General features: G+C 40.4%; 1 protein-coding gene across 1 annotated transcript; it reads right to left on the reverse strand.

Moving 5' to 3' along the window:
• Positions 1 to 414: 414 nt before the first annotated feature.
• PWP1 (PWP1 homolog, endonuclein) lies at positions 415 to 18,014 on the reverse strand. Its single transcript, XM_039725398.1, has 15 exons — positions 17,886 to 18,014; positions 17,751 to 17,809; positions 15,590 to 15,747; positions 15,063 to 15,148; positions 13,489 to 13,585; positions 11,814 to 11,924; positions 10,880 to 11,010; positions 10,242 to 10,312; positions 7,989 to 8,085; positions 7,045 to 7,106; positions 5,193 to 5,304; positions 3,822 to 3,912; positions 3,326 to 3,447; positions 2,791 to 2,896; positions 415 to 2,073 (listed from the first exon to the last, which is right to left on the reverse strand). The coding sequence occupies exons 1-15, from the start codon at positions 17,949 to 17,951 to the stop codon at positions 1,958 to 1,960; spliced, it is 1,485 nt and encodes a 494-aa protein (XP_039581332.1). The 5' UTR covers positions 17,952 to 18,014; the 3' UTR covers positions 415 to 1,957.
• Between the last annotated feature and the right edge of the window lie 6 nt (positions 18,015 to 18,020).

Below are 18,020 nucleotides of genomic sequence, written 5' to 3' on the forward strand. Positions count from 1 at the left end.
GTAGGGAGCACTTCCATGAACTGGGCAGCTAAAGAACTCTAGATTTGCTGTGCCACTCCTCTGGCTGTGCTGCAAAAGAAGATTCAGGTGTGCTGTGTTCTCTGACAAGATAATGGAAGGTTCCCTTGGAAAAGAGGCTCTGCTTTGGGCCCTAAATGGCCTAAGCTTAGCTGTTCCTCTCCCTGTATGCTGCAGTGCCTAGAGAGCTCCCAGAGTTCTTAAAACCTGAAAATGCTTGCCTCAGATCAGTATGTGACCAAAAAGCTCCAGAGGGACAGGTGCTGGGATCTTGGTAAGTCCAGGCAAATATGTGTTGCTTCCAGTAATGGAATTTCTTCCAGAAACAAAAAGCAACTTTGAGACCTACATATATTACTAGAGATAGAGGTAAGAGAAATCACTTACCCTCAAAGGTCTTGTCAAAAAGCATTTATTTAAAATTAAAGCTTTGAAAAACTTACAAGTTTTCAGTGGAGAGCAGTTGAACAGCAGTGGTTCTGGTACGTACACTTTCTTAAGCTTCACAAAAGCAATTGTTCATTTGTTGTCCACACATCATTCTCTACTGCTTGGCAGAAACAGGATGGAGGCAGGAATCCCAACACATCCAGAGTATTCTTGGTTCCTGCAGAGCCATGCTGAACACCTTCACCAGACTACAGACAGCTGAAGTAGCTTTAAAGCAGCCAGTTGCCCTCAAGGGACAGGAAGGAAAACTACAGACCTGCCTTTTCCCCATCTGCAGTTTGTAGGGACACAATTTACCTGCTTTACCTCACCATCATGAACTATAGTGAGTTAGGGTGAAAAGCAATGGGATGAGCTTGGAGCTGTGGGTATGATCCTACAGCTGCATCAGTGGATTTAATACCCAGGGTATTTTGCAGCAGGAACACTCCAAGGCACCTTCAGTGTGTGCAGAGGGCAAGTGCTCAATGGAAGGTAAGAGCATCAATTACATTCCTGATATAAAGCAGGTGGATGTTACATTTATAATGTAAGGAAATTCTTTGAGTCACATCCCTTGATTAGGTTCCTGATTCTGCAAACAAGGGGCTTAAGTTGGTGGTTAAACTGATACTTAAAACTCTTTTCTGTGCCTTCAGGTGTCAGGCAGAAATGCCTGAGCAGAGTTAAGAACATAATAGAGAGAGCTTTTCACCAGTAACAGTGACCAGCTGGGATCCCAACCCTCACTTTGTGTCCTGACAGCCTCTCATCCTCCTTGAATAGCAGCTCCTTATTTCAGTTCAAATTCTCTTGCAATACATCTGGAGTGTGAAGAAAAACCCAGTACTATGTGCAGTGTCACTAAACTTCAGGTGCTGTGGAACCTGGAAAAAGAAACCCCCGTCCTGGTGGGACAGAGCTGGGTTGTTTCTGGTTTGATACTGGTGATATCAGTGTTAGAAATACATTCCAAGATTCTGCTTCAAGACTCAAACTTGTTGCCTGAGAAGTACTCTTAAGATTTAAAAAGTTACCTGGAAGATCTTTCAAAATCTGTAAACCTAGCCTCAAATTAAGGATAAATTATTTATTTACACTTGTAATTTAAGTCAATAATTGTTTATTTATTACACAACTGTTGTGTGAAATATTTTTCCTTATGCTCCTAGAAGGTAGAAGATAAAACTCTCTTTGCAGTATTCAACAAACTTCTGTGATCACAGAATACTTTGCTAGTGACTGTTCCATTTTATGTATCAGCTTTACATATGGTAGCCCCTGTTTCAGGGATCATTATATCAGGCAAGTGATTCAATCTTTCTGAGCTGGTAATAGGGCAGGAGCTTAGAGCTTAACCACACCACCACCTTTCTTTGGCTGAGATGAAGAAGCTGCAGATTGCAAGACACCAGAGTCATTTCCATGAACTCCACCGAACAGGGGCATTTGTAGAATACACATTAGTTGTAGTCCCATTAATTACTTTGATTTTTTGATGTTTGGTCCATCATGATTCCATTGCTGTCTCCAAATCATTGCTGCTACTGCTGGCTGCGGAGCTGGAAGCCACAGAGTTTGCACTAGCCAGGATGAGCCTCTCTCTGTTTCCAAAAACTTCATTCACTGCAACACAAATGGAATTGCTCACGTTATTGTCCCAGAGGAGAAAGGAGTACAGCAGGGACAGCCTGGTGAGCAGCACAGAATGGAAATCTCACCCTGCTGTGGTTTCAAAACTCTTCCCCTTACCCCAAGTACAGAGTTGAACATAAAGGTAAGAAAATTGCCTGCCTATGATACTTCAATTACAAGTTCTGTTATTTTTCCTCCAGAGCATCTAGAGGTTTCCTTTGCATAATTCTGTACCTAAGTACTGTAAAACTGATGAGGTTTCAAGACTACATCATTATGTTTAAATAATTTATTTCTGGTTTTAGTCTCTGGTTCCCAATAGGCTCTTAAAAGCCTTCTCCAAAAAAACCCATGCTCTTTAGTTACAGGTAGCTACAAGTGATCAAAACCAGTCCTTACTTTTCTTCCTGTAAGTACTCAAAAAATATGATACCAAATCACATCAAGACTATCAAGAAAAAAACCAAAACACAAGAATTATAAGAAATAAGGCATTACACATTAGCTGCAAGAATGTAAATCGTGTCAAGCAGTTCTCCAATTTAGGAAAAAAAAATGGTTTTTGAAGCTGAAAATGTGACCACACATACAGTCTTGGAGTATTCAAAAATACTAACCCCTATGGTTTTCTGTCAGTCACAATACATTACTGAATACACCTTGCAAGCAAGGGGAGAACCACAAGATTCCAAGAAATGAGAACCTCACCTGCAGAGATCTTGCTTATATCCCAGACACGCAGCCCTTCCCGCTCTCCTCCAAAGGCAAAGACAAACGGGAGGTCAGGGCAGCAAGCGGCACAGAACAGAACTCCCTGGCAGGGTGGGAGAGAAAGAAGAGATTTTTTTTTTTTTTAAAATCTTAAAATGAATTTGTCATCTGAAAATACTTTCACCAAGTAAGTTTTAACAAATTAAGTTTCTGAAACTTCTTTTGTAAAGACATAAAATCAAAGTCAAGAGCTGCTAATTATAAACAGTTAATCCCATCTTTGTCTTGAATGTAGCAGAAGCAAGCTGGAGCACCCATAATTCTACACAGAACATTGTATCTGGAATTTGGGACTCTGAGGCTTTAAAGCAGGCTTCCAATTCCATGTGGAATACTGCACTGAGATGAGAATGATTTACCCAGAATAGGTTGCTATTTTTTTCCCTATGAGACCTTATGTAGAACAAGATTCAAACTAGACAGAAAAAGAATAAGCACACATAGTAGAATCAATACATAAATATTACTATACCATTTTCATATCCCTGGAATGGACTAAACTTGGTCTGTCTCCCAGGATATCCCAAATTTTCACATATTTGTCAGCAGATGATGTCACAAGGCACCCTTTGATCTGACTGCTTAGCTGTAGCCCTGGAAGATGAAAAGTGCAGCAGTGTGAGAGCAACAAGCAATCCCCATTTCACAGAGATTAGGATACATTTTGAAGTGAAGATATGAGAACGACCCCAATATTCTCCTTACACTAACTCCATTCCAGAACAAAGGAGCAGAACATTAATGAAAGTTCCATGCTGCCACTGTAGTGAGAGCCAGAGGAACCATGCAGGCCTATTTTGCCTCCCAATCCCTTCAGCAGAGATTTGTTTCACATGCCAGCTACCATGATTAGCATGCACAATTTACGTGTTAATCAAGGAATCACTACACCTCAGTGCTATGGATTAAAGGCATCTCCCAGATGTGCCCTGCCCACTTGGGACAAACAGGACACAAAGGCAATTTACCTGACACCTCTCCGTCGTGAGCCTTCAGAGTAAACAGGGGCTTCTCAGCACGAGCATCCAGGCAGTACACAAAGCCATCGTCTGTGCTGGCCTACAGAAACCACAGCATTGGCAGAACAGCCACAGTCACTCATTGGGAAAAAACTGCCAGTGAAGTAACACCCAGCCTCTGGTAAACCCCTCTGATCTGAGGCAGACACTGCTTCTCCCTAGGACACATTACACTGTTCCCAGGCCTGCACCCCAAAGTCAGGCACCACCCAGCTGGCACCCCAGCTATTCTATGAACCTCAATTATGCTGCACTGATGACACGAAGTCTTAATCCCATGCAAACTTCTTAAAGGGTATTTTGAAGAGAGTTCCCCCACTAAGTCTGATCCTCAGGTCAGGCAATGAAACACAGAACCTTCAGTCTTTTTACTGTCAGTGCAAAGCTTTTGGAGCCATCAGTAGCTGCACAGTAGTCCTGTGCCAAACGAAGTGTGATTACACCAGGGGAGACCCACATCATAAAACAAACAGAGCTGAGCAGCCACTTCTATTGGCTATATACACAAAGCAACAGAGAAGTAGACAGCCACTAAGATAATAGTGAAGATTTGTTTCTAAATTCTGTTGCAAAGTTTTATTACAAGCTGTAGGTCTCTTCTCCCAGGTAATAAGCAATAGAACAACAGAAAATGGCCTCAAGTTGCACCAGGGGTAGTTTAGATTAGACATCAGCAAAAATGGCTTTATCGAAAGGGTTGTCAAGCACTGGCACAGGCTGGACAGGGAAGCGGTGGAATCCCCAGCCCTGGAGGTATTTAAAAGCCATGTCGATGAGGCACCTACAGACACGGTTTAGTGGTGGACTTGGCAGTGCTGGGTTAACATTTAAACTCCATCTCAGAGGACTTTTCCAACCTAAAGGAGTGAATCACTCCATACCAGCCAGGACGACAGTGCCCTCTAGCGCTGACTTGAAACACTGAGTTAATATTCAGGATCTTAGTTCTAATTAGCTATTTCTCAGCTGCAGTTCCTTCACTGCATGAAACACAACAGAAGCTCTGCAAAGGAAAATATATCCCAGCCACTGAACACTGCAATGATGTGACCAAGGCTGTCACCTCCAGAGTGAAAAAGCACCAGCATCAACAGCTTTTCTACTGTCACAGTGAAGATACCAAGTAAGTAGCTGGTCTAGAGATACTTACTGAAAAAACTACCTGAAAACATCCTCCCCCAGACTGCATTATTATAATAAGCAGCACAAACCACCCAAATGTCCATGGCTCCATTCTGATTCAGAAACATTATGAACACTAAATAGGTTAACACTGGTTAAATGATAGGTTAAAACCACAACAGAAAAGCATGTACTCACCAAGAAATGGCAAGGTGAGAAATGATTCCAAATTACTCTCTCAACCTGACCACTAAACCGCCAAACTCGATGGCTGTCCTGGGGGTTTCTGCAGTCGTACAGCACTGCTGATCTAGGGGACAAAGGGACAGGAAATAAAATTAAAAAAAAAAAACCAACAAAAAACAGGGCAGAACACTTCATTACATAGTCTGCTTTCTCACTGGCATCTAGAGAAGCTCCATGTAAACTACAATCAAAAATTAAATGGAAAAAACTACAGAAAAAACTTCACTACTTAGTCTTCTAATTCAGTAACAGATTAAAATCTTGCAGATAAGCACGAGATTTTTCCATGTGCTTCTAAGTTTCATCTTGGCTACCAATAGCCTCTCTGTTGAAACTAAGCAGAACTTGAATTTACTCAATACATAAGATACTTATCACATAGCAGACCATAATTATGCAAATATGTCACTTAATTATGAACAGACTTCAGTAAAGTCAAGTAATGATGCATTAATTAGGAAATCATTTTGTCATACATATGCATACATTTTCAGATATGCTTAATAAAAAAGTATTTTCTAAAAAACCAACAATCTTAACAAATAGTTAGACAAACACTACTCCACAAAGGAGAAAGAGTGGATGGCAGTCCTCTGGGATTCTTTACAGGCATGTGCTCAGCTGAGTGGCTGCAGAATCTGCTCCAACTCAAAAAGATCCTGGGTGCAAATGCAAGGGAGGAGTGGTCATGCCAGTCCAGCATCACCTCACCACTATCAACATCCTCAGTGTAACCCACTCCCACTCGATCATACAATTAAAGCAGTGTGATGTAGGTTTCCCAGGCACTTTACAGAACAGTTTCTTTAAGTCTGATTTCCAGGTTATGAAGGCATCTCCCAGTGCTCACTGAATTGCCTGTGGTCCTGCAAGGCTTTGCAAGAAAAATCCACAAGGGCACTCAGTTAATTTCTGGATAACACAGTGGTTTAGAGGCTACCATGGTACCGAAGGGGTAGCTAAAAAGGGATCAGCAGCGGGTCACTGCTGGGACTTAACGCTTCCTTTTATCAAAGGAAGTTGAGAGGAAAAGACAGAAGCAGCTTCCTAACAACAGCAAAAGGTCCTCCTCCAATTCTTCAGCAGATGCAGCAAGAACAAAACAGAAGCCAAAGAACTCAAAGGCTTGGCTAAAGATTGGTAAGTCTCTAAATTATGTTAACATAAGGACAAAGTCTAAAAGCAGAATAAAAAAATCAGTGTAAGAAAATAATTGTGATAGAACAAAATTTGAAAGTTACTCTACTGAGATGGGAGAACGAAGAGAGAGTTTTTTGGCTGGCAGGACTCAGAAGAACTGGCAGCCACACAGTAGTCCAAGTGTGTGCAGACACAAACCATTTCCCAGCATCTCCAGGCTGCAGTCACAGGAGACAGCCCATTACTCTTTGGCTGTGCCTACAGAGGCTGGACGGAGAGAACTGGGATTTTAAAGTCCCTTGTGCCTCCACCCTGGCTTTACTGGCTGGCAAAATCTGGGCAGATTTTCACAGGAATAAACAGTGACATGTTCCCAATGAAGAAAATGCCATAAGGCCAAATTAAGAAAAAAATTTGGTTTGGAGCAGGCAGACACCTGGCACAGAAAATGTCAGTCCAGATGGTTAAAGCATTTGCTACCCCTGAAAAAGAGGTAAGGAAAACTACATCCTGGCCATATGCAAACCTGGCTTCCTTGCTGGAAAAAAATAACAGCATTACTCAAATTGGCAGAGTTATTTAAAAAATGAAAGAAAACACAAGGCTTAATTGAATATGAATACCCTCCCCAGGTGCAACATGTGAAAACACGACCCTGACATACTTATCAAACGATCCAGAAACGAGGGTCTGAGTTTCAAACGGATGAAACTGCAGTGTCTGGACCTAGATAATGGAAGATTTTATGTAACACAAATACAGGAACTTTCTTGGAACAAAGCACAACCATCCCAACCCCAAGCCAGCACACAGTCCTCCCCAAAAAAGCCTCTCATTAAGCTTGATGTTACTCAGATTGCTCAAAATCAGTGCAAGAGATGTGCATTATTTCAAACACCCCCCTGGTGAAAACAAGATATTTTCCAAGATAATTGGACTGAACAGAACCCCATGCCCCTTTTCTGCCCTAGATATTAAAAAAAAAAAAAAAGAAAAAAAAAGAAAAAGAAAAGTTGGAAAGCTGGAAGTAAAAGAATATCTGCTTCCAGTTTGGGGGAAAAAGCAGATGTTAACAAAAAATGAAAATCAGGAGTTTGTCAAGGGCAGTGACTTTGTTAGCAGCAAAATAAGGTTACAGCTATTAATAACTAGCTTTTACATTTTAATTACTATGAGATTAATTCATTTCTGAAGTACCCATCACTATGGTATTTTAGTATCATTTATTTTAAACCTTTTCACCTAGAACAAACTGTAACTGACACTCATTGTTTCCTTAGGAGACTTACAGTTTGACCTATGTTCAGACATCTATTTTTGTAGCTTATACTAGCACTATTATATTCCCCACCATTAGGGCCAATACACAAAAGATATTTTAGAAACTTACAAAGCTTTTTTAACCTCCTCAAAGAAAAGTTAAATAACATTTTAAAAAGCAAATACAGTGCTGTTTGCAAAAGCAACTAATTAATAAATTAAAACAATTCTGCAGAGATGTTAGAGGATTGTTGTTCTGAGGGTTCACTACCAAGCAGCAAATGAAAAACTGCAGTTACATTTTTCTCTGTATTCTACAGTGGAAGAAACACAGCAATTATTCCATACCTTGTCTGTATGTAGTGTCAGGCTGGCTGCTGGCTTACCCACAGCCATGTCCCACAAAATCACTGTGTTGTCAGCAGAGGCACTTGCTAAAACATTCCTGATAATGGATCAAAAATTAGTTTTAAAACTCTTTCTACAGATACAAACAAACAATGGTCAAAAATCCAAAATACACACAGAGCCCAATGCTGATAACAAGTACACTGTGGTCTATAGATGATTCCTCTCAAGCCTGAGGGATAACTCCCTAAAGGCAATTATAAGTTTTAAGTAAAGATTATAAATAGACTATATTAAATTACATTATAGAAGACTTGCAACCATGACAGCTGTGCTTCTATTTCCCCTGATATTACTTACAATACCATTTACTCAAAAATTTTTCAAACAAAGTAATAAAGGCTTTGAAGCACATTCTTTCCTTTGACATTGAATAGTATTTTTAAACATTACCTATGCTACTTTGTTCTGTTTGCATATGCAAGCAGCCAAGAACCTGACAAACCTGTTTGTGAAATATTTTGCTCTCTAATATCTGTTTATATTCCTACTGAAGACACAACACTATATCCTTTGCAGACTGCTGAATATAACTACTAAAATTTCAGTTAGTTTACAGACTCACATTTCAACTTAAACTTGACCAATTTTGTTAAGAGCAATAAAAACAGCTTAAAAGTTTTATCAGAAAAAAACAAATCAAAACATCCCCAAATGCCTGTCAAACACACATTACATTTCCAATAACTACTTCATTGCTCTTAAAATCAGACTTATTACCTCAACATGTTGTTTCTGATTGAAACTATTCCCCCTCCCCTTTTTATATTAACCAAGTGTTTCTGACTGAAAGAGTTAACATTCTCCTGGAAATGCTGTTTTCCCAAGCAATGTTACAAAGGAAAGTTAAGAAAATGCATAGTGAAGGCTGTAAGAACATTTTACAGTAACAGCACTATGACCTATAGGCAGAAAGTTATTTGTAGACAGTTGTCACAATATGCCTTGCTTAAAAGAAAGAAACAACAATAAAACATTTTATATACAAGCTGCTCCAAGGAGTTTGTTGTTTTGTCCATAAACTGCCCACTTCAGGGCTGGTTTTATTTCCTGAAAGACCTACCAGTATCAATGAATTTGTAACTCAGGATGTTACAGAATTATGCATTTCAAACTTAACTACTGAATTTTGTCTCATCTTTGTCTGTATTATCACCAGACTATTCCCAGGTACACCAAAGTTCCTCTTTTGTAAGAGTGATGGACTGATCACTGTCACACTCTGTGCATATGTGTCTAATTTAAGAACACTGTAAATGAAGAGTGCAATTTATATGCATTTACTGAGGTCTGTGTGGGTGTTTTCCTCATCAGTATCTAGAAAAGAAAGCAGTACAAGTGAAGGCTCACACCTGCTCATCAGAATATTCAGAGCTGTCTGTGTACATGTTTAAAGGCAGAGGCATTAATGACAGCAGAAAAAAATTTAAATAAAATTAGCCTGTGTCTGACTGAAGCAGTTTCAAGACCCCTGCTAAGGATCCTCTGACAGATGAACTCTTAACAACAGCCTAAGTGATAAAAAACCAGCAGCAACTTTACTTCAGTCAGCACACTGTCCTTGGCCTCTGCCCCAAGATGGGCCAGCTTTGTGTTGCTGCTATATATATATATCACTTCATTTCTAGTTAATTCAGGCAACAGGGAATTTTCTCTGCCTAGAGGTCAGAGGCATTTCTGTAACAGAGCTATTGGGGCTTTTATACTCTCTTTCCTGTTCACAGTTGTGGGGCAAAAGCCAGAAGGACAAAAAAAAAACCCAACCAAACAAACAAAAAAACCCACCAAAAAAACCCAAAACAGAATAGCAAGGACTTTCTTCTATAAATTTACTTGTCTCTGTTGAAATGGTTGTTTAGGCCATTGGCAGACCAGCATAGCTCAGGGCAGCCCTCCTGCTTCTCCAGTGTGAACAAGTGAAATGTAGACAATTTATCAAATGGTTCACACCCACCTTTGCCCTGCCCTCATCTGGACAACCTGCAAATCAAGAATGAGCTGCAGCAATATACAAGTATTAAAAAAAAAATAAATCAAGAGTTCTAGTTGGAAAAAAATACAAAAAATGAGTGTATTTTTAAGAATACATTAGTTTCAGCAGTGCTTTCAACTTTTTGGATTTTGTGTGAAAACTGTATGCCTAATTAAGACTGCAATTTTTTAACATTTATTGTTATTTGAGTATTCTTTTACCTGCTTTGTTTATTCCATGAAAGATCAAGCACAGCATCCGTATGTCCTTCAGTCCCTTCTGAAGATAAACTCTGTACACACACATGACATAAACAGACTTTTGAAAATTACAGCTTCAGTGCAAATCAAGCATTACTCCACATTAGTATGAATTCCCCTAAAGCCTTCACAAACAACTTCATATTAAATTAGTCTCATTGCTGCAACACAGCTTTTGAGAGACTCATCTCTGCAGCACCTGCACCCTGCCTCCTACCCCAGATCGCACATTGCTCCAGCTGCTGGGTTTACAGAACTGGTTATTCCCTTCAGGCTAGGAAAAGAAATCTCATTATTTCCAGCTAATGTGCAACTTCTTCAGTTTCTTTCTAAACTCTCCTGGCAGTTCCCTCTCTCTCCTCCCAATTAACTGAGCTTTGGGTCCTTGCAACTGCCAGTTCCTGCAACTTCCAATTTTAAATAGTTAACATTCAAAGTTTACTGGGACACCACCCGACTCCTGTTCTGCTCTTAATTCCAGGCTTTAGTTATTTAGAGAACAATTAGCATTTCAAATATTGTAGGGAGGAAAAAAGAAGGCATTATCCCTGCAATAAATTTCCTCCGTCCAACCAGGTAAACCTTTTTGCAACAGTTACCTTCTTTCCTTTCTTTTTCTTCTTTTTCTCTTTCTTGCTTCCAAGAGAAAAGACTGGTTCCAAGGATTCTACTACATCAAGGTCCCAAATGTCAATGACTGGGGTCATGTTACCCACTGCAACATAATTTCCTACAAACAAAAAACCAAATGCAACCACATTTATTTAGTTATGAAACAGTGTATTTAGCAATCCAGCTGTTCCTTATTTCTTTGGTTAAGTAGAACTTTGAACGTATTTATTTATGTTTATAACCGGTAAGGAGCTATTTAAAAATATCAGCTGACAGAAGATGTTGCCAGAAAAAAATTTACTTGCTCTCCTTCCCCTTCAGTACAAGTAACTGTTCAAACAAGCTGTATAAAATTGCATGTTTTATTTGGGTTTGGAAGAAAAAAAAACCAACAAACAAACAAAAAACCCCAAACAAACAAACAAAAAAATAAAAAAGAACCACCAAAACTAAACCACATCCCCGGTACTACAGAAGAAAAAGATCTGAGAAACACAGGAAAAATGTTACTAAATACATAAATATATAAAATATAGAAAAATTTTGCTGTGGTTTACATTTAATTAACTGCACTGGACATAAAGAAACTGAACAAAAGCAACATTTCATTTGCAAACAGAAAATAAAGCAGATTTTAGAGAAGATTGCTCTGGTCTGCTGACAATAACTTAATTGTTTGCAATAAAATCAGTATTTATTAAAAGCATTTGTTACACCAGCATCACTGAGATGACTGTATCACCAAGCAAAAATACCTGATATTCACATCTTGGTTATCTCAAGTCAATATTATCTTGATATTAACATTGATTTTATTTCTTTGTACTGCAGGAAGAAATTATTTAGTGACAACATTACACTTACACACTTTTCAAGCAAAAATTCTTTAACTGGACACTGACAGTATCCTTTGTAATTTACCTGTTGATTCATCTGGACTGGGATCAAAATTCAGCCACTCCAGACTCAGAGGGTAAGCAGGCAAGATAATGTCATGATGGACGTAAAATGAGTCCTCTTCATGATTATAAACTGAAAAATAATTAAAGTTATGCAAGACATCAGTGAAGAAGGAAAGCAAACAACTAGCAGCAGGTCACTTCTACAAAAAGCAGTTGTGGAAAAAACTAAATTCTCAAGGAGGTTTAGGGGGAAAATTCAAAGAGTCTTCAGAGTTTTACTATAAAGGCCAGACCCTCTACAAATGTTGTACCTCAGAGAATTACAAAAAATGAGCATTCTTCTGTGTACTTTAGATAAAGGTTTGACAAGTTCAGTCAAGGTTCAATACTTTTACTTTGTTTGTAAGATCTCTTCATATGTGCTCCATATCCAGCACTTTCTACATCAGGATACATTCATTTTACAGGATTAGCAATTAAAAAAATTATTCCAGATGAAGTTGAAAGGGAAATGAAAGTAAAAAGACAAATCAGAGGAAGGTGAAGAAGTCAGGAGTTACCTTTAGCAGAGGTAACTGAGATACAGGAAAAGTGTTGGTAAAGCAGCCATTTACTAAACACAACTTCTCTGTAGCCAGCTATTTTTCTCCTTATAATAAAATAACTTACCAACTGGACAGCAGAGAAAACCCATTAATCATTTTAATAACATCCTATCACACACACAAAATCACAGTGCATGTGACAGATGTCACTGAAGTCTCCAGTTAACTAAGTTATCTTAGTAGTCAACTAAGACAAGGTTACCCAATTTTAGAAAATGTAGAAGCCTTTCTTATTGTTCTGTAAGTTTATATTGGGTATAAACTTAGTTAATAAAATCTGTAAACACCTCCAGACACAGAAAATGCCGCATGCTGATGCTTTCACACATTTTGGTCATGTTGGTTGCTTAAAATGAAATACTTTGCCTACAGAAACATGGACAAGTGGCAAGAAACATTCCCAAAAAGAACCACAGTAAGCAAAGATGATAATGTCAGCACGTTCAGTAGTATTTATTGGCTGCAACAGAAAAATCTTTTACACGGCAAAAGTAAACAAAAAAAATAGACAAGCAGTATTCAGGCCCTATTAAGGATTATCTCTTCTAAACCATGACGATAAAGGTGCTGGCTCTTCTAATCCTAGCTGTGGAAAGCCCACTTAAAGAAGGAGAGAAAGCTTAAGAAAAACCCCAACAAACAAATACCAAACCAAACCAAACAAACAAACAAACCCCAAAAAAACCAACCACCAAAAAAACACTAACCAAAAAAAAAAAACCCAACCAAGAAACCACTAGAGGATGCTTGCAGGATATGAAAAGTAAGACTGGAATGAAGAGCACATGTTCAGAGAATAAAAATGCCATAGTATTTCCTAAAAGTTTTAAGAAATGAAATAAGGAAAGGAATTGCTATACAGCCTGAAGGAAGCAAGCTGTCCTTTAAATAACAATAACTACACAGGAAATACTCTAGTTCTGAAAAGTAGCTAAAGCACCATGACATGGAAAAGGACAAAACATAAAGTAGAATGGGAGAAAAATCCTTCTCAAAACCAATCCACTCCCTTTTCAACAGAGCCACATGAACATGCTAGGCAAGACATTCCCTGTGTTCACTGTAAAGAACAAACCCTATTTTACTCACCATGGACCTCCAAACTACAGCAGTCTCTATCAACTCTGCCACAAAGGACAAGATTGTCACTGGGTTTAATCAAAAAGTCCTCCTGTTCATATTGCTCCTAAACAGCAAAAAGGAGAAGACAAAGTGTGTTGAGAAAAGCACACAAAAGCATGAAAAAAGCATGTTCAAAAGCTGGAATCAGTAATTTTGAACCACAGCTGAAAATACTCAAAATCACCCTAATGCCCACCAAACCTAAAACCATGTTATGGGCTAACAAACAAAAGCAAGACTCAGACCCAAATCCTGGGAGAGTGAACAGTCATTAAATTAGATTGAAGGACTTTTATGTGAACCTAGGTGGGTTTGTAGAGGTGTTTAATTATCAAATATAATTAAACAATATATATTATCAATTACCAATACATACGTATTTCAAGGCTATCCTGATGCAGCTGATTATGGGAAAGAAAATCAGTAGCAGTCCACAAGCAAAGGCGATTTCCCTTGTGCTCCTGTGCCTTGACCACTTATATAACATAACAGCATTTTACTCAGTAACGATGCTGCAGCTGCTGCTCACATCCAGGAAATACTTCCACTCCCTACTTCCTGGAAGATATTTCCCAAGAAGTACTGTCTACAGCACTATCAGGCATTCAGCTGTACCAGAACAGATGCAATCTCTCATCTGATTTTAATTGTTACTGAGGAATGGAAGGAACTTGGGAATTTTTGTTGTGAAAAATGAAGAACTGTACAGAAGTCAATAATCTTACACAGAGTAGCATCCTTCCCATCTTCAACACATACAAGACTTTGTGGACTTCTCATTGCAAGCTTTTAAGTTGGTTTTTTTTTTTTTTAATTCATTTCAAGCATACTTCAATATTTGAATTCTGTCAAGTCCTGCAATTCTTTGAATTCACTTGAGGTTACACAATACATAGTCTTCAACAGTTCTAGTAGTAAATATCAAATGACAACAGAAAATGCACACTGAAGAACTTTGAGAATTTGGGCAAAGGACTTGAGCACAGGTTTTCTATATGTCTACAACCCAGCTTCTGCAAAGATGTTCCCCTTCCAGTAGTGGAAACTAATACAGGCAGAGGCAGCCAATGACACAGTACTATTTAGACATATATATGTATACACATATATTTACACAGAACATTGATATATTAGATACATTGCCTGAGTCCAGAGTCCACCTCAGCCTGATTTCTTACACAAACTGGAAGAAGGTGCAAGAGTCTTGTAATCTGTGAAATTTTCTAATTTTGGCCACTAGCTGCCTGAGACTTGTTACTTCTTCAAGTGTTTTCTGTGTCCTACTAGGCAGGTGAAAAACCACTCCATGTACAGAAGTGCATGGTTTAAGTAAAAAGCCAGATCACCTTAACCCCCTACTTAAATGCAGAAGGCACAGAAACAAGAGACTGCACAAAGCAACCTTAAAATAAAAGAGCACCATCCAATCAAAACTCTGGCACACTTTTGAAAAAGGACTGCAAGCACTTACACAAAGTGGAAAATTTAACTGATTTTAAAGTTTGTGCAGTTTAAGATATTTAACATTTTTAAGTACTCACTGTGGTTTTTAGAGTGATGTAAGGATCATTTTCATTGCTCCCGTATACTGCCAGAGTAGCCAAAGAGTCTCCAAGTTTTAAATCACCTAGATGGGAATTTCAGAACACTTTTTATAAATGTCTGTAACAGGCAAAGTTAGAAACTCCTGTACCAATACCTGTATTACCTATACAGCAAAATATTGGGAGTGGGCTACATGAACTTCCACGTTCCAAACGTGGGAGTTTGGAAATTGGTAAGATAAACTGCTTAGTGCTTTCAGGGACTTCTGCTGCTCTGCTCCAGCACTACAGCAGCCAGAGCGACCTTCCCAACATGCTCCTGGTTTTAGTGTCAGCGAGGGGCACACTGAACTGTTTTCCTCACTACATGACTTCCCATGATGGGACAGGCAAATCATTACAACTGTGAATTTCCAGCATCTGAAACTTAACACAGTGTAGCCTTAGGATACTGAAGTCTTAAGCACAAGAAGTGGAAAGGTTCTTCACTTACACTGCACATCTGACACACAAATTCTTCTTACCTGTGTATTCCTCTGCATCATAATTGTCCAAATCATATTCATCCAGTTCATGATCAGACAGCTCTTCATTGTTTTGGGAAGCCTTAGTGCTGCTGCCAGGCACGGGTGCATTTGTGTCACCTGCTGTCTGGCCTTCATCGCTGCCACCAGCACCATCCCTGAGGAAAGACCACAGCCCTGACAAACTGTGGCAGACACACAGAACACTCCCAGGAGCTGCTGGAGAGATTTCAGCACACAGTCCCAGCTGCTCGCACGGCTTTCAAGTCTTTATGCCAATAATTCTGAAATCCATTCACTCCTTCCAGAGCCCTTCCTACAGTACAAGGCATTTATAATTCTCAGGCTTTTAGTGAAAGTTTTTCTTGAAAGTTTTCATGACAAAATGTGGCATAAATTTTCCTCAACAATGTAAACTGTGTGTGCAAGTCCTTCTCTTCCCATGTTTTTTGTGGATACAAGGCTCTCAACCTCACTTCTGTGCATTCACATGTGTCCATGTCATTCCTTCCTTTCTTTTCCCCACTCAGAGGCATGGTCATGTGTGAGAATTCCCACATTTCCTCAAGCTTTTCAAGACCTCATTTCCTCATACTTCCTATACATAAGCGAAGTAAAAATAACATGGAATTCATTAGGTAAGGTCACACTGCAGATTCTTCTTTTGGGATAAACCATGCAACATCTAGAAAATGCAGAATCATGTGGCATCAATTCTGCATGCAAGGAATTCAGGAGAAGGAAATGCACACTAAACACTGGCTGAGAAGATAACAAACACCCAAGAAGTCGCAATGGAGCATGCTCCAAAGAAACCCCTACTCAACACACCTTACTTCTGTCCTGCACACAAAATTCCCAAGCAACAATGAGCCAAGGTGGTTCTCAGATACAGCTTCTAAATTAAATATCAGAAACCTAATTTTCCTAATTTGTTCAGCAAAATAAACACTTCATCTTAGCAACATAACTGGAGATGAGTAACAAGACAATTAAATAAAATAACTAAATCAGAGTTTGAGATCTTTGCACAGGGAAAAAAGTGAGCTCTTGCAACAAATTATAAATGGATCAGCTGTTTCAGATGGTCTTCATACTTCCATCCTGAAGTTTTATAGAATGCATATAAAAAAGCACCTCAAATCCTTCCACGCCTTTGAACTTGGAAAGAGAAAGGAAATCACTCAGAAAACCAAAGGTTTACACACAGAAAGGGGAAACACATAACTCCCCAGAAAACAAAAACATTAATCAGTTAAGAATTTGACATGAGAGCCTTCCAAACGTTTAAGATTATTTTGGAACTGTTAAATAACCAAAACTAGAAAAAACAGAATAAAATACAGCCTGGGATGATACACTCTGCTACATCCAACAGAAACAGGGCGGAAAATATTCATGCAACTATAGAAACTTTTTCTGTTACCTGTTGCATCTGTTCCACCACACACACTGTGGCGCAACCACACACCCTACACAGCTGAAACACTCAAAGCCTACATTTATGAACAGATCTAACAGAAAATGGCCAAAAAATGGAATAAGATTCTTTCTAGATAAAAGAGACATTTCTTTCTTGTGTTCTATTGTGTTTCCTAAATATGTCACTTCTTGTATGAGTTTTGTAAGTACGTTTTTCTTAAAAGCAGAGTAATAAAACTTAACACAACTACACAACTAAGGTGCTGAGGGGAGTTGTGATGTCTCCCGTTTCACTGTGAACCAGGAACACACCCCCGAGTGATGTTTTGCCTTTTTTACCGAAGTTTGAACACCCCGTCACCCTGATCTCCACCGTGCACCTCGACGGCCCTGTCCCACCCTCGGCTCCTTTTTCCCGGTCAGCTCGGGACTCCCACCTCGCTCTGCCACGTGCCCAAAGCAGCCGCGGCTACAAACGCAGCGCCCTGACTCTCACGGCGGGCGGGAGCCGGAGCTCCAGCGAGCGCCAGGCCGCGCGGGGACCCCGGGGGAATCCGGCAGCCCGCAGAGCCCCGGGGGAGCCGCGGGGAGCGCAGCGTGCAGCGTGTGCCGCCGCTCCCGGCACGCCAGGCTGCCGCCGCACGGCTCCCCGGGGCGATCCGCGCTCCCGGCCGGCCCTGCGGCCCCGGGCCGCGCTCCCCGGCTGTCTGAGGAGCCAGCCCCTCCCGCCCCGGCTCACCCCAGCCGGTCCTGCGCCTCCTCGATCAGACCCTTCAGCTCCTCCTCGCTGAGCTGCACCTGCGGGCGGACACAGAGCGGTGAGGGCGGCGGGGGCGGGCGGCGCTCCCGCGGGCCCCCCCAGTCCCGGCCGCACCTTGTCGGGGCTCTCCTTGGCCACGCCGCGCCGCACCCAGCCGGCGCACGGCACCGGGCAGCTCATGGCGCCGCCGCCGCACGCGCCCGACCGCCGCGCAGTGACGTCACGGGAGCGGCGGCCGCCCCCCCCGGC

The sequence above is a fragment of the Passer montanus genome, unplaced genomic scaffold (genome assembly GCF_014805655.1).
Source record: "Passer montanus isolate IOZ18808 unplaced genomic scaffold, ASM1480565v1 scaffold55, whole genome shotgun sequence".
NCBI lineage: Eukaryota > Metazoa > Chordata > Aves > Passeriformes > Passeridae > Passer > Passer montanus.